Here is a 13,911-nt window from a genome sequence, read left to right on the forward strand (position 1 = left end):
TTCATCTGCCTCCAACTCAGCTTTACCTCCTCTCCTACTTCACCCCCCCATCCCTTCCAGACATCTCTCCTCCACCTTATGGTTCTACATTCCTCTGGCCTTAATGCCGTAATGCAACGCAGAAGGAAAGCAGCATTAAGGTCAGTGAGGGTGGTGTACTCTGACCCCGAGTTAAAGCTACTGAAACACAGCACATTAAACTAGCATTCACCCGTATTGTGTGCGCTCAGAGCTGCAGGTTATAGGTCGCAGCCAAGACTGCTTCTAAAGTCATTAGATTGAGAGAGGACACAGGAACATCAGGTATTGGTTTAGGGGAGAAAGGAAAAATAGCTGACAGATAAATCTCGCTGAGAATAAGTGAGCCCAAAAAAATCTAGTTTTGTTAGACAGAAGATGGAGTTGTGTCAGCAGAGTCTCATTTGTGTTACTTCTGGGTAACAATATGGAATCAAATTGGAAGATCCAGGTGAGGCTAACGCATCCACATAGAAACATCTCCTGTGTTTGGTTATGGTCCCGGCAGCAGAAGCCACATTTGGTTTGAAGGACAGTCAAACCACATGGAATAATATTATAACAAAATTTAAAAAACACCAATGCATTATTAACTGGAATGCTGTTCACACTACACACATGCATCTAGAGTACATCACCAAGGGAAAACGTGCATGAAGATTTGAAAGTTTTGATCAACTGCCATCAAGTTTCGTCATTTAAATCTTCCTTTCCCATATAGTGTCATATATTCACTTCACAGCTGCAAAAAATGTGTTGTTCTTCCGGCATCCATCATTTGACTTGACAGTGACGTCGATGAATGCGAGATAGAACTACAGGCTGCTATTTCAGCTTGGATTTATATTCCGCTGCCGTTAACAATGTGGAAAAATAACAAAGAGTCGTTGCAGTCTTGGTTCCCGCTGGGGAGCCTCCAGTTTCTTGATTTATTACCTGCGTAAATAAAGGCGCAACTTATAACCCTCACTATGTTTGGGCCGGCCGTCAGTAGCTCATGCGCAATGCATGCTGGTACATTAAGGCACGGACGGCAAGGTAGGAGAACTCTGCACGCCCTGAAGAATGAATTACTTCAATGAACTAGATATACCATCCACACTGATTGGACATCCATTTGAAAAGGTGGCGAATTTCCGCTTTAATGCTCAAAAAGCACTTATTATGAACAGTGGCCGATTCTTTTGAATTTGACTGACATGTGTTCCTAATGAAACATCTCAATTTCCAACTGTCCTAATAAACCCAAGCCAACTAATAAAACAAAGTGTTTTAGTATCATGAGCCTGCTGGTTTAATGGTAGATTTAGTGGGGCTTCAAAGAGGCAGCCAGCACAAACAAAGACCTCATGGAGACGGAAGCTGAGATTAGTCTGTCAACATCATTATGTAGGGGGCCAAGATGGAGGGATAGAAGGGCATGCACATATACACCAAAACGGACCACACACTCTCTTTTTTTTTAAAGAAGCGGTAGAAACACTTGCCTGGAGCTTGAAGGCTTTGGGAGATTCGGGCTGTTTGTTACAGATAAACAAATGCAAGTGTTAAAACCTGAGGCGCTCAAGCCACAGGAAACAGCACACACTTGAGCCCAGCGTTGGGTTCACTCTTGCAGAATGACATTGGATAACAGGAAGCGGGAGGAGTGACCTAAAATCTATTAGGTTAGCTGCGGATCAATACACAACTTGCTGAGTAATTAACACAAAGCTATGCACTTCAATTTTAAATTAGAACACAGTAACATCACATTTCATTCATTATAAATAAAATACAATTGTAGTTATGACAAATATGAGAGTGGGATTGATCTGATTGCTATTGTCTGGCATTAACTCTCTGCGAATAAAGCGAAACCTATTCCTTTAAATTACAATAATCAGAGAGGAGGCCCATGCTTGGCCAAGGATAGAGGAGGAGACGTGTCGGCAGTGGGGCTCTCACAGGAATGTTGTGGTCTTTGCGTCCTTTGTGTGAGGAGGCAACGTGGGCCAGGTACTGGATGACCTTCTTTGTGTTCTCGGTCTTGCCTGCTCCCGATTCACCTCTGAAAACAACGGGGAGAGACCGCATGAGCATCGACATGGACAGACAGAGGGAGCAGAAGTGTGAGGGAATAAAGAACGAGTGAGAAAAGGAGAGACGCACGTTGTTTACAACACCATTTGTTAGCAATCGTAAATAACAAGTGATTAGTTGTGAGGCATCGCAGGCACAGTAGTCGGTGTATATAATAACTAGTCATTACGGTGGAAAGAATAAACAAAGATAAATGAAAGAGAGGTATTGAGAGCGGACGGCCATCCGGCTGCGTTGTTGTTTTCTAAACGCATCCCTTCGTCCGTCAGCCTGTTTTACTGGAGAGCCTTGTGGTTTGGTGGGCTAGTCTCCAAAGTTTCCAGGCTCTGCTTTTGGGCCGTCTCTAATGATAGCTGTTGTTCAGGCAGAGCCGTCCACGGCTCCCGCAGTCGGGTCCCAGAGCCCAACAAAACGGGGCCAACCTCGAAACCAGGCCAGCAACACGACATCTATCTTCATACCGGTGGCTTTAGTCGAGCTGGCTATTAGCTCATAGACCACTGCAGTTTGAGCACTACAATTCGATGGGCGAGTCCTCAAAGCCCAGGATACAGACGTAGCATATATAGGTCAAGTCAGTTACACATCCCAGTTTGGCTTGACGTCTTCATAAATTCATAGAGTCAGAATATGTTTCATAGAAATAACCATCCGCTGACCTTCACACATCCTCTTTTTCCTTGTAGAAAAGATGTGAACCTGGAAGGTTCCAGGGCAACTCTCTCACAACTCTCATACGTCAGAGGGTCAACGGTTTTTGGATTCTACAGGTTTCTGTCTCATCAGCCGCTCCCCATTTGTTTTCAAGACCTTTTTTCACACACTTCCAACTGGTTGACCACACTACCTATTAACGCTGCTAAAATAGCTGCACTGTCACCAACAGGGGGTGTGCTTGTCAGAGTCTAGGACAGATTATGCAACAGCGCTCGCCCGTTCATTGGCAGCGTCAACTCGAGCCACATTGAAAGAGTGTGGCACTTAATTACTCTGCCAAAGACGACGGAGGCACGGCACCAAACCACACTCATAACCCCCTCAGTGTTGGGTAGAGCTGCTGCACAACCCAGCCTCCGCAATAAGTTATTTGAAACCAGTCTTTAAATAACACAGCAGGACGATGGGAGCCGGCCAACTGACTCAAGGTGAGAGAAACAACCAGGAAACCTGGTAATTCAGAGGGGACGGTCCTGAGACGTGCTCTCATTGGAAGTGTACCTGTCTTTAGAGATGATAACCCTATTAAGGTGTGGCTGTATAATCTTCCTCTTGAGACAGTTTAATTTTCCAGCCCACCATCATCGCCAGAACCACCTTAGTGAACAGATCATCTGTCCCAACAGAGAAATGACCACAGGAGAGGAAAGCAGGACAATTAATAGCCGAGAGAGTTGAGAGTTGCGGTACTTACGTGCAAAGGATTGATTGGTCCTCACGATCTGTTCAGAGAAAACAGAAAAGACAGTCAGCATCCTTTCCATCCTCACTGCCCGGAGAGACTACAACTAGAATCATTACAACGGCTGCATTTGGTCAACATGTTGGACGATAATGCATCACGGCGAGTTCTTTTTCTTGGTGCAGGGCGCAGCATCAACATGAATAAAACAGGAGCTGGGTAGGATTGCTCCTAGATAAACACAACTGATGCGGATAACTGGAAACACTTAAATATAGATTGAGTGACGCCGAAATCACATTAATCCAGTGTGTGCATTTAACAGCCACCAGCTCATTCCTCAGCCTCCTCCATGCTGTGTTATGGCCACGCACTGATACCCAGACCAGGAACCGAAGCTCTAACCCCTTTCAACACAGAGCGATTCAGACTGAAGTCCAGATAACAGGATTAGCTATGCCCACTGAAGGGTGTGACCTCTCAACTTTGAAGGTCCTGCTGCACACTACAAAGAACTACAAAGACCAGAACCCCAAGGGGGACTGACCTGTTTATCAGCGAAACGAAACAGTCACAATCATAGCGTTTTTAATATACATACTGGTAAATGTTGTAGATTTTTGCCCCATACGTCTTTCATGATTAGAGAGGATGAGTGAGGTCTGTGAATATGGAACTTTGTACTGTAAGGTCCTGTAGAGCAGTGTTTTGTTTTTTTTGTCTGGTGTAACCCCATAACTAGCTTATTCATCCATAACTTTCAGCTAAAAGTGCAGAAGTACCCCCTTTACCCCTGGCTGTAAAAAAGGCCTACTTGACCAAAGGTCAACAAGCATAGTTTATATGTATTGAATGAACGACAAACAAACCAAAAAAAGTTCCAAATTAATTTAAATGATGTACATTTAAATAACCTAATTTCACGATATTCTGTTCCGTTTTTCATAACTTTCACCATCAAGCTATCATTTACATTAAGACTTCCTCCAAACAAAAAGACTGACGCAAAACTGCACATTAAACAACTTTATTTCTGTCACGTTAAAAGCAAGCAGGTGGACTCAAATGCCGAGACGAGCAACAGGCAGGAGAGGAAAACTATTTATTCATAAACAAGGAACACATGGTAAACACGGAAAGTAAATGAGGCAGGCGGAGCAACGGTGCAGCTTCAGCTGAAGACGAGACAGCTTTTGCCCTTTTCTGTCCATAAATGTTCCATGCCCAGAGACAAAACATATTCGGTAAATAGGAGGAGAAGCTACATGGAAAAACCTCCTGGTAGCACTCCGTGTCCATCATGTGCAAACAGGCTCTGAGATGAGATGGTATTTTGGCTTCCTCGTGACTCAATTAAAGGCATGTCACTGTAGCAAAACAGAGAGTTATGAGTAATAATCTTTGCGCCACTTTTTGAACTTTGTGTTTGTGTGTCCTCCTGCTGTTCTTCAACCTCTGCTGACATTCTTGTTGCAGTAAGGTGATTTATAGCTTCCAGAAAAAGACAAATTTGGGAAACACCTCCACATTCCTAAACCCAATGAAACGGAAAGGAAAGGCGCCAATATGCCCACACATCTAACGCAACCACATTGCTAAGGAATGGGAGCAGATTGTGGTGTTAGATATTACACTGTCGGTGTTAAATGTTTTCCTTTTGTTCCCCTATGAAGCTCTCTTTGAGCTCTTGACCATGATTATCTAGAACCATTAAAGGATCATACAAGAGGTCTCTTTGACGGCCATCCACTGTAGGGATGAAAGTGTTCGGCTGTGGGCTTTGCCACCAAATAACACGTTTGCCTGCAATAACCAATGACTTGCACCTTGTTGATGTGGGTCAGTTCACACAGTCTTTAAGGTGTTATCTTTCAACAAAGAAATGACCTTTTGTTTCCTGCTCTTGTGAACCTCTCTCATGTGATAAAAGCTGTCGACAAATGAGTTTGGCTGTACGCGCCTGCGCGCGTGCGTGCGTGCATCTGTAATCTGAGCGTCTATTTTTGAAGATGATGAATGCAGACACCAATCACACACAAATATGCAGAAACAGAGCAGATAGCACACTTATGCTGGATGACCGTTACTGTAATAACATGATGATGAACGGGCCGCTCACTTTAACTGGCCCCGTCTCCCTCGATGCTGAGGCAGCCTTTGAAAAACAGCTCAAAGTTTGATTACTCTTCCTGTCTGTGTTTCACAGCCACATCTACATGAACCTGACGCTTATTAGATGCACCTCATGTTATGTACTGTATGTAAAGAGCTTACACCTCCAGCCTCACTGGACTGAGGCGCGCAGCACCGCATGACCGATCGTGACTATGAAAACCAAATGCACACTGAGGAAACATCAATTCAGCTTTACACGATTAAATAGAGAACCAGTTTACATGTGTGACTTCATGCTTCTAACATTAGCTCTTGACTACAAAAAAGAAATCTGTAACAAATTGGGATTTTGTAATTCTCATTTGAAGTGCCACGCTGGACCTTCTGAGTGCCCATAACTGCAGGCAGCCGAAATGCACATACTGTTACCTCATGTGTTGCTCTGGTGCCTTAATAAACACCATGTGACCGATAAAGCTTTCCTGAACAAACTGAAACAATCTTCTGGTGCACATGCTCTGTCTCTCTGGCAACAGCAGCAGTCGTTTGTTTGGAGTTGTGTCAGCATGAGCAGTAATGGATGGCTTTAAAGGCAAAAACTATAACAAAGTTCAGAAAAATGTGTCACGGTAGTACAGCTTTTCACATATCGTTAAGATTCCCCTGTGTGGGCCTACCTGTCACTGTGAAGACAATTGGACAAGTTTGTTTTGTTTAAACATTTATTTTGAATTATACTTTGTATCATCCTGCTGTGTTGTTATTCTGAAAATTCTCTTTTAACGTGACCAGTGCTGTTTGAGTGGGTGAGTGTGTGTATCCATCTGATCCGCGCTCCCACCTTGACCCTCTTGGCAGCTGCTGCTTCCTCGATCACCACGGCAACTAACTGCTGGGTCATATTTACCCAGGGGGGGCCATGCTGGCATCGGCGTAGGTGGACCAATCAAAGTGAAATGTGCTCTTCCAGTAGCTCATTACTGCCTCACTAAATCGGTACCCCCTTTGCGTTTCCCCGTTCCCTCTGTTGCTCTCGTTTCCTTTTTCCTCCCTTGAACGGTGGAGAGACAGACCACTACAGAGCAGGGACTTTACTGGAAACACAAATCACTTTTCCACACAAACAGATGTTTTTAATTTCATCACCTCATCAGAACTTTTAGCAGCAGGCTTATTTCTTCCGCAACAACTCACAGCCAATTACTTATAGGTAGCGTTAATGCGAGGTGGAAATGAGTTAGCCCCGTCGTTTATCAAGATTAGATCGGACCACAGTTCCCGTCTCCGTTTGGATACGAGATACATACAAATCAGGAGGACAGCACAGGAAGAGGCAGCTCTCAGACCAATCTGCCACAGTTCACTGAACACTTTCTACTGATGGACAGCTGGTCCTGTATAGTGACCCTTATTTCCTGAGTTTGCTCTTAATGTTATCAAATCGAATCAAAACATGTGTGCACTGCAGTTCACACAAAAGACGAAACTTTGCACACAGTGTTTCGCTCACTTTACACTCCCATGGTAGGGGACGGGCCTGTGCGGCACAGCAGGGTTCCCTTTGCTGCTCATAATTTATCCCCCACAAGGATTTAAAAAACAACCTCATTCTTCACATTCCAGAGCGATCGCCCTCTCCCTCCATGTCCACAACAGCCCCAATCGTTACAATAACCCCTGATTATCAACCTCATCCAACCCTGTACAGCCTCAGTATCCCTCTCCTGACTGTAACTCAGATTATTGTTCTGCTTTAATACCCATGCATGTAATCTACTGTAAACTACTAAATCCAAAAGCGGCCCAAAGATTGGGATGATAGACGGTATTCTCAAAGCTCCAGGCGGTTGTGAAAAGATGTGACACAGAGCAAAGCACTGCTGTGTGCCATGTAAATGATCAGCAGTGACGTTAACTGTAAACTATGTATTCAATGGGGAAAAACAACCACAGACTAAACTAAACCACCAGAAACATTCTCCTCATTGTTCCGTTTAATCCAAAACCCCAGTGTTCAAAAACATTCCAAGCACAAATATCATAATTACGTCCATTTATTGTCAATGGTCCTCGGCAATATGGCTCCATTTCAATGCAGTTCGACCCAAAGTCTAAACCACTAATTGAGCTCCTAATTGTTCCAAATTGCTGTTGCAGTGTTAAGTCTGTGCACGTGCATCAACCAGCTGTCAAACAATCCATAATTAGATTCATTAATCCTATGCTTGTGATAAATTGGCAAAGATAACTCAAAGGAAAATCCCATGCTCCCTCCTATAAATGTATTATTTATTTAAGTATAGAGGAACTCACTGACCAACTCCACGTCCATGCACACATTTTTAAAAATAATTTTCAAGAATATTGCCGGTAAAAAAAGAAAAGAAAATCACAACTTGCAGTTATAGAAACAACACACAGTGGCACATACATGGGAGTTAGTTTGAAAGCATGATTGTCAACCTTTCAGGCTCTTTGAAGCTGGATGTAACACATTTTATTCCACATTGGGATTCAAGCTCTCACAATTTGGTTCATAAAAGAAGTCGTAAAACGCAATTGTACACACACACAATGAAAATTCTGACGTCATGGCAACCACTTCACAGCCATAAGAAATCCAGAGTGATAGCCAGTGAGCCGCTCTCTCATGAACCGCTGCCATGTGTTGTGAGAAATCACACACAATTACACACCAACACTCGTGCACACACAGCTCCCTCGACACAGTAGAATATGGTGATTGTAATAGTGCAAAGATTAAAATAAAGAAAGTATTTAAACGGCGGCCTGCTTCCTCATAAAAGCCTAGAGCTGAGGACATAATCCAGAGCTACTCGAAAGCAGAGGAACAAAGCTCCAAGTGTGTGTTTGACAGAGCTCCTTGGCATTCCCAGACAGTGGAAGTAGCAACTGGGAAGTGTTGTGTTGTGCTCTGTGGGCACCTGCAGTGGTTAACCGTCACGTTGAGGCTTCTGGACAATTATGATGAGACGCACATTAGGCGGGCTGAAGAAGAGTGATAAGCAACATCCTCCAACAGCAGTTTTGATAAGATAAACCGACTTGAGAAGCAATAAATCCTCCAACAGTGATTGAGGTAACACTCGTGTGGAGCGAAGTGAAGGAGAAGGTAGGTTGAAGGTATCAAACTATCACAGGATGAAAGTTATTTTTGTATTAGTACTTCCTGCAAAGCATTTAAAACATGATACATGCAGTGAGTGTACGCAAAACTACTAAAAACTATATATTTAGTTCATTTTACAGGAGTAAATCCAATTTAGTTTTGCACTTCTTTAAGTTGGATGTCTAACAACAGACGATAAAAAACGATCATGTCAAACATCCAAGCAGCCGAGAATGGGTTAAGCTCCAGGAATGCTGGATCCTACATTTCCCATAATGCAACTCAATAACACCCAACGCCTCCTCAATTCCCAGGCATTTTGTGTAGCAGCTCAGCCAATGACTCAAACACTGTCCTTCCACTCACTCTGCTCTGACCTGTGGGTCGTTTATGAAGCAGCATTATGAATATTTGAGACATTTCCATTCACAGAGACGTGTCTTTCCCTCAGTTCACGCCGTCCAGAATGAATGTTAATCACATCTTTTTATGTTCACTTTGTATTCTGTCTGAAAACAGCTTAAAAGCCGTAAAAATATTGTCCAACAGTGATTACATGACGGGTAAACTGAACGTTGTGATAAAAGTCGGGGGAGGGAATTGAACTGCGCATCCAAATACATCATTCACTTTTCTCAAGGGTACTTTGACGCTCGGACTGAAGTCACAAGACTTTATTATTATAAGAATAAATAGGTTTCGCAGTGACAATGTTGCCAACATAATTGAATAGATGGGATATCTTTATATCCCATCTATTCAATTCTGTCGGCGAGAATGAGAATACAAGAGCTGTATAATCTCTCATTACAACAGTTCCCTGCTCTTTAAAATGAGCACACAATGAGTAGCGATGTGGACCAAACTGTTTAAAGCTTTAATGATCCGGTCCATTTATCAGCTGAGGAAACAGCAGCAATACTAACAGATGCTTTGGCTCATAGGTTAAACTGTGTTCAATTAGTACACTGTACTCATCGGTACATATGGCCATTTGCCACCGCTGAGTGACTAAACAGCTCAACCACATTAGTCACAGTGATGCCATTGAACCAGCTGTCGGATAGGCATTCATTCATTCATCCTACGAACAGAAGGGCAGACAGCCTCATGAGCCGGCGGGCCGTGTGTGTGTGTGTGTGTGTGCTGGAATTCAGATGCCCCTGGTTTCCATCCCCTCCTATCCGCACTGGGGCCTCTTGGGTGTGGAGCAGGCGTTGTTTTCAGCAGGCTGGCGTCGCAACAGCAGTGACACTATCGGAAAACCGGGGGGCCAAGGGTGAAACTGTTTTGATGGCCATTACATTACATTACATGTCATTTAGCTGACGCTTTTATCCAAAGCGACTTACAATAAGTGCATTAAACCATGAGTCCAAACTCAGAACAACAAGAATCAAGCAAGTACAATTTCTTCAATAAAGTTAAACAACAAAGTGCTATCAGTAAGAGCCATTTAAGTGCTACTACGGCTCTACCTTCCCTATTCAAGGTATAGTCGAAAAAGATGTGTTTTTAGTTTGCGACGGAAGATGTAGAGACTTTCTGCTGTCCTGATGTCAATGGGGAGCTCGTTCCACCAATGAGGAGCCAGCACAGCAAACAGTTGACTTCATAGAGTGTTTAGCTCGAAGTGAAGGAGCTACAAGCCGATTGGCAGAAGCTGAGCGAAGTGAACGAGGTGGGGTGTACGGTTTGACCATGTCCTGGATGTAGACCGGACCCGATCTGTTCGCAGCACGGTACGCAAGTACTAATGTTTTGAAGCGGATGCGGGCGGCCACCGGTAACCAGTGAAGGTCGCGGAGGAGCGGAGTAGTGTGGGTAAATTTCGGGAGGTTGAAGACCAGTCGAGCAGCTGCATTCTGGATGAGCTGTAGAGGTCGAATGGCATTAGCAGGTAGACCTTTTTATGTTTCATCATAAGCCGTAAATAATACACTCTCCCTTTGTGCCAGTTGGTAACAATGAATAAATAAATCAAGCAACAATGCTGACTATGCAGGTGAGATGCAGCATTTTCAGGCATAAAAAAAATGGGTGGAGGCCGTCCTAAATCCCCCTGCCAGTCACAGGAAGTCGCCCTGTGCATCTGGCACATGTCAATATACTTCCCAGGAGGGGGAAGAGTGTTGGGCAGTTTAGGAATGTGGCCAGCTAGACGGGACGAGAGGGGTGTGGTGGGGAAGGGACCAGATAGGGGAATGAGAAGGGGAGATAGCAGAGGGAAAGCTCAATGGTGAAAACAGAGGACAGATATGGGAGCCGAGGAGCTATAAATAACATCACGTCACCCGCCGACATACTTGCAGATGAAATCCCATGTGTCTTTCAGTACTTCTGATTCAGTGTGGGGATAGCGATGTCTGGCAGCTGAGATCACAGGCACAAATAGACCGACATCATTGGTTTGTGAATGTCTCCACCCTCTCGGAAATGACAGCAGTGTGTGAGGGACCACCTGAGGGAGTGTGAGGGTAGAGAGGAGATCCAACACACACACACACACACACACACACACACACACACTAGCAGAGTGGAAGCTATTCTCATCATTAACACCTTGGCTAAGATCACTGGAAGTTGTCACATAAGGAATGTTTAGAGCGTGTTCAATTCAGCTTCTCAGCCCTCATGTCCTGTGGGCTTGTGCGTTACTGTCTGAGCTGTACTCCACAGAGAGACAGACAGAACTTTGGAGTCTTTCCCTTTTCAAATCCCACAAAGCACATTTTTCACAAGCTTTTGAGGCAGAGGTGAAATGAGAGAAGTCTGGAAGGGAAGAAAAAGAGGGGTATCGGGATAGACCGAGCGCTAGAGAGAGAAAGAGAGGCGTCGCGGACCAAGTGTTCCTCATGGAGAGGTGCTGGGCTTGAGTGGTACACATTCTTGGGATAATCAGAGGATTCTTTGAAATCTAATATGTCTAATTCCCTGCATTAACTGTCCGGTGCACTGAAGATATGTGCCAGGTATTTGGCAGCACAGCAGAGACAACATGGAGGAATGGAAAATGCACAGCTCAACTTCCATGGGGAACATCTGGTGTGGGTTGAAGGGAGACACTTCAATGCGGTTACACCGGCTGAATCATTTACTGTGGATGAGGAGCAGAGCCACACACATCAGTGACAGAGAGCAAGCGGCAGTGAACGGACCACGTGCAAAAAAACACGCCGAGTGCTGCGTGGAGAAGTGGGCGACATGGCAATGGCGAGACGTAATCTGTCTTTTTGGTTCACTGAGCAGTGGACGAGCCAGACAATGGACCAGCAGCTTCCACATAGCCAAACACAAAAACACGCAGACACACTCGTGTCATTTCCCACAATAGCGAAGAGGTGTGGGGTCTATTCTCTGCTTCTGGTAGACTGTGTCACCATTCAGACCATTGTTTATTGGCCCGGCTGAATGAACTTTAGTCGCATTCCACCCATAAACTCATTAGTCCAGATAAACAAAACTTTTTTTTTTTTTTTGCTGTTTTTTTTGCCAATGCTTCTACGGATTGGTTCATGATAGAATGATTTAAAAGAAGAAAAGAAAATCCAGCTGACGATCCAAATGACAAATTCAAGATTTTGTCAAAAGACCAAAAGTTATGAAATAAGTTTTTCCTACATGTAAGCCAAGGCCATATTGTTACTACTGCACAGGGTGTGACATGCTATGATGCAGAGTGTCTGCCCTGCAGCCAGCGGATCATAGCTAACGGTGCAAAAAGTGCTAACAGCGCAAACTAGAGCGAAAGTGCCATCAGAGCTAACCTGAGGGTGAACCTCAGAGGCTTCTCCCGTGGCGCCGTCGGTCGCACTTAAAGCATTCGCGGTCGGCCCGGCTATGTCAACAAAGCACAGAGAAGCTCAGGTAACACACACACACAGAGTGGGAGAGTGACTTCACTCTCTGTTCAGGTAGACATATTAAAAGAGAAAGTGGAGGAAGACGCAGGACTCCAATCTGGTTCTCTACTCTTTTATGGCATCTGCCTGGACGCGGCTCCCGTTCAGCATCGCTGACGATTCCCAGATCGCCTGCTGCTGTCACACCTCATCATGTCCATCCATTGTCCAAGCCTCTCACTGTCAACAGGGATTACCTGTTAAGGGTGCCGCGGAAATATAATACACATTATAACTAATGCCGCTGAAAGGTCAACGCACGGTTTTTAACACTCATTACATTACATGTCATTTAGCTGACGCTTTTATCCAAAGCGACTTACAATAAGTGCATTAAACCATGAGTACAAACTCAGAACAACAAGAATCGAGAAAGTAACATTTCTTCAATAAAGTTAAACTACAAAGTGCTATCAGTAAGAGCCATTTAAGTGCTACTAAAGTGCTTCTATGGCGCTACCTTCCCTATTCAAGGTATAGTCGAAAAAGATGTGTTTTTAGTTTGCGACGGAAGATGTAGAGACTTTCTGCTGTCCTGATGTCAATGGGGAGCTCATTCCACCAATGAGGAGCCAGGACAGCAAACAGTCGTGACTTTGTTGAGTGTTTAGCTCGAAGTGAAGGAGCTACAAGCCGATTGGCAGAAGCTGAGCGAAGAGAACAAGGTGGGGTGTACGGTTTGACCATGTCCTGGATGTAGACCGGACCCGATCTGTTCGCAGCACGGTACGCAAGTACTAATGTTTTGAAGCGGATGCGGGCGGCCACCGGTAACCAGTGAAGGTCGCGGAGGAGCGTGGGTGAATTTCGGGAGGTTAAAGACCAGTCGAGCAGCTGCATTCACTCATCAGGCTGGAGTTATCCCCTGAATATGCACAAGACAGTTTGCACTATGCACAGTTTTGTTTATGCTAACGGAGCATAAGTGCTGCACAACAGAATGTAAAATTAGCCCTGTGCTGTTGGGTGTTGCCTTTAGGTCAATGAAAGGGGAGAGAAAGCAGTTGCGGGAGATATGGCAGAAAGTATTTGGCAATGTAATGGATTGCAGATGGCAGGCCGCCGGGTGGCTTGTTTGGTCCACAGTGGTTCTTTGTGATGGCTGGGCCGGCCGTAATCCAACAGGACTAGGCTGTTTTCGGGTGTACGCCTGTGTGTTTATGCTGGCACCTCTAATATCACAGTACTGAGCTCTGCAGCCCCACAGGAATCCAGACATACACGGGGGAGAAGGGCTTCAGTCACTGTATCAGTGTGAGACTGTG

The 13,911-nt window shown here is 44.7% G+C and overlaps 1 protein-coding gene across 1 annotated transcript in view; it reads right to left on the reverse strand.

The window, feature by feature from the left end:
• LOC117734855 (myosin-10-like) overlaps nucleotides 1-13,911 on the reverse strand; it is a 45,182-nt gene that overhangs the window by 19,425 nt on the left and 11,846 nt on the right. Inside the window, exons 4-6 of the mRNA XM_034539158.1 lie at nucleotides 3,512-3,539; nucleotides 1,966-2,068; nucleotides 1,506-1,535 (exon numbers count right to left, since the gene is read on the reverse strand). Of these exons, the coding sequence (XP_034395049.1) occupies nucleotides 1,506-1,535; nucleotides 1,966-2,068; nucleotides 3,512-3,539 (161 nt within the window). The remainder of the gene's footprint in view (nucleotides 1-1,505; nucleotides 1,536-1,965; nucleotides 2,069-3,511; nucleotides 3,540-13,911) is intronic.

Source organism: Cyclopterus lumpus, chromosome 8 (assembly GCF_009769545.1).
Source record: "Cyclopterus lumpus isolate fCycLum1 chromosome 8, fCycLum1.pri, whole genome shotgun sequence".
Lineage (NCBI taxonomy): Eukaryota > Metazoa > Chordata > Actinopteri > Perciformes > Cyclopteridae > Cyclopterus > Cyclopterus lumpus.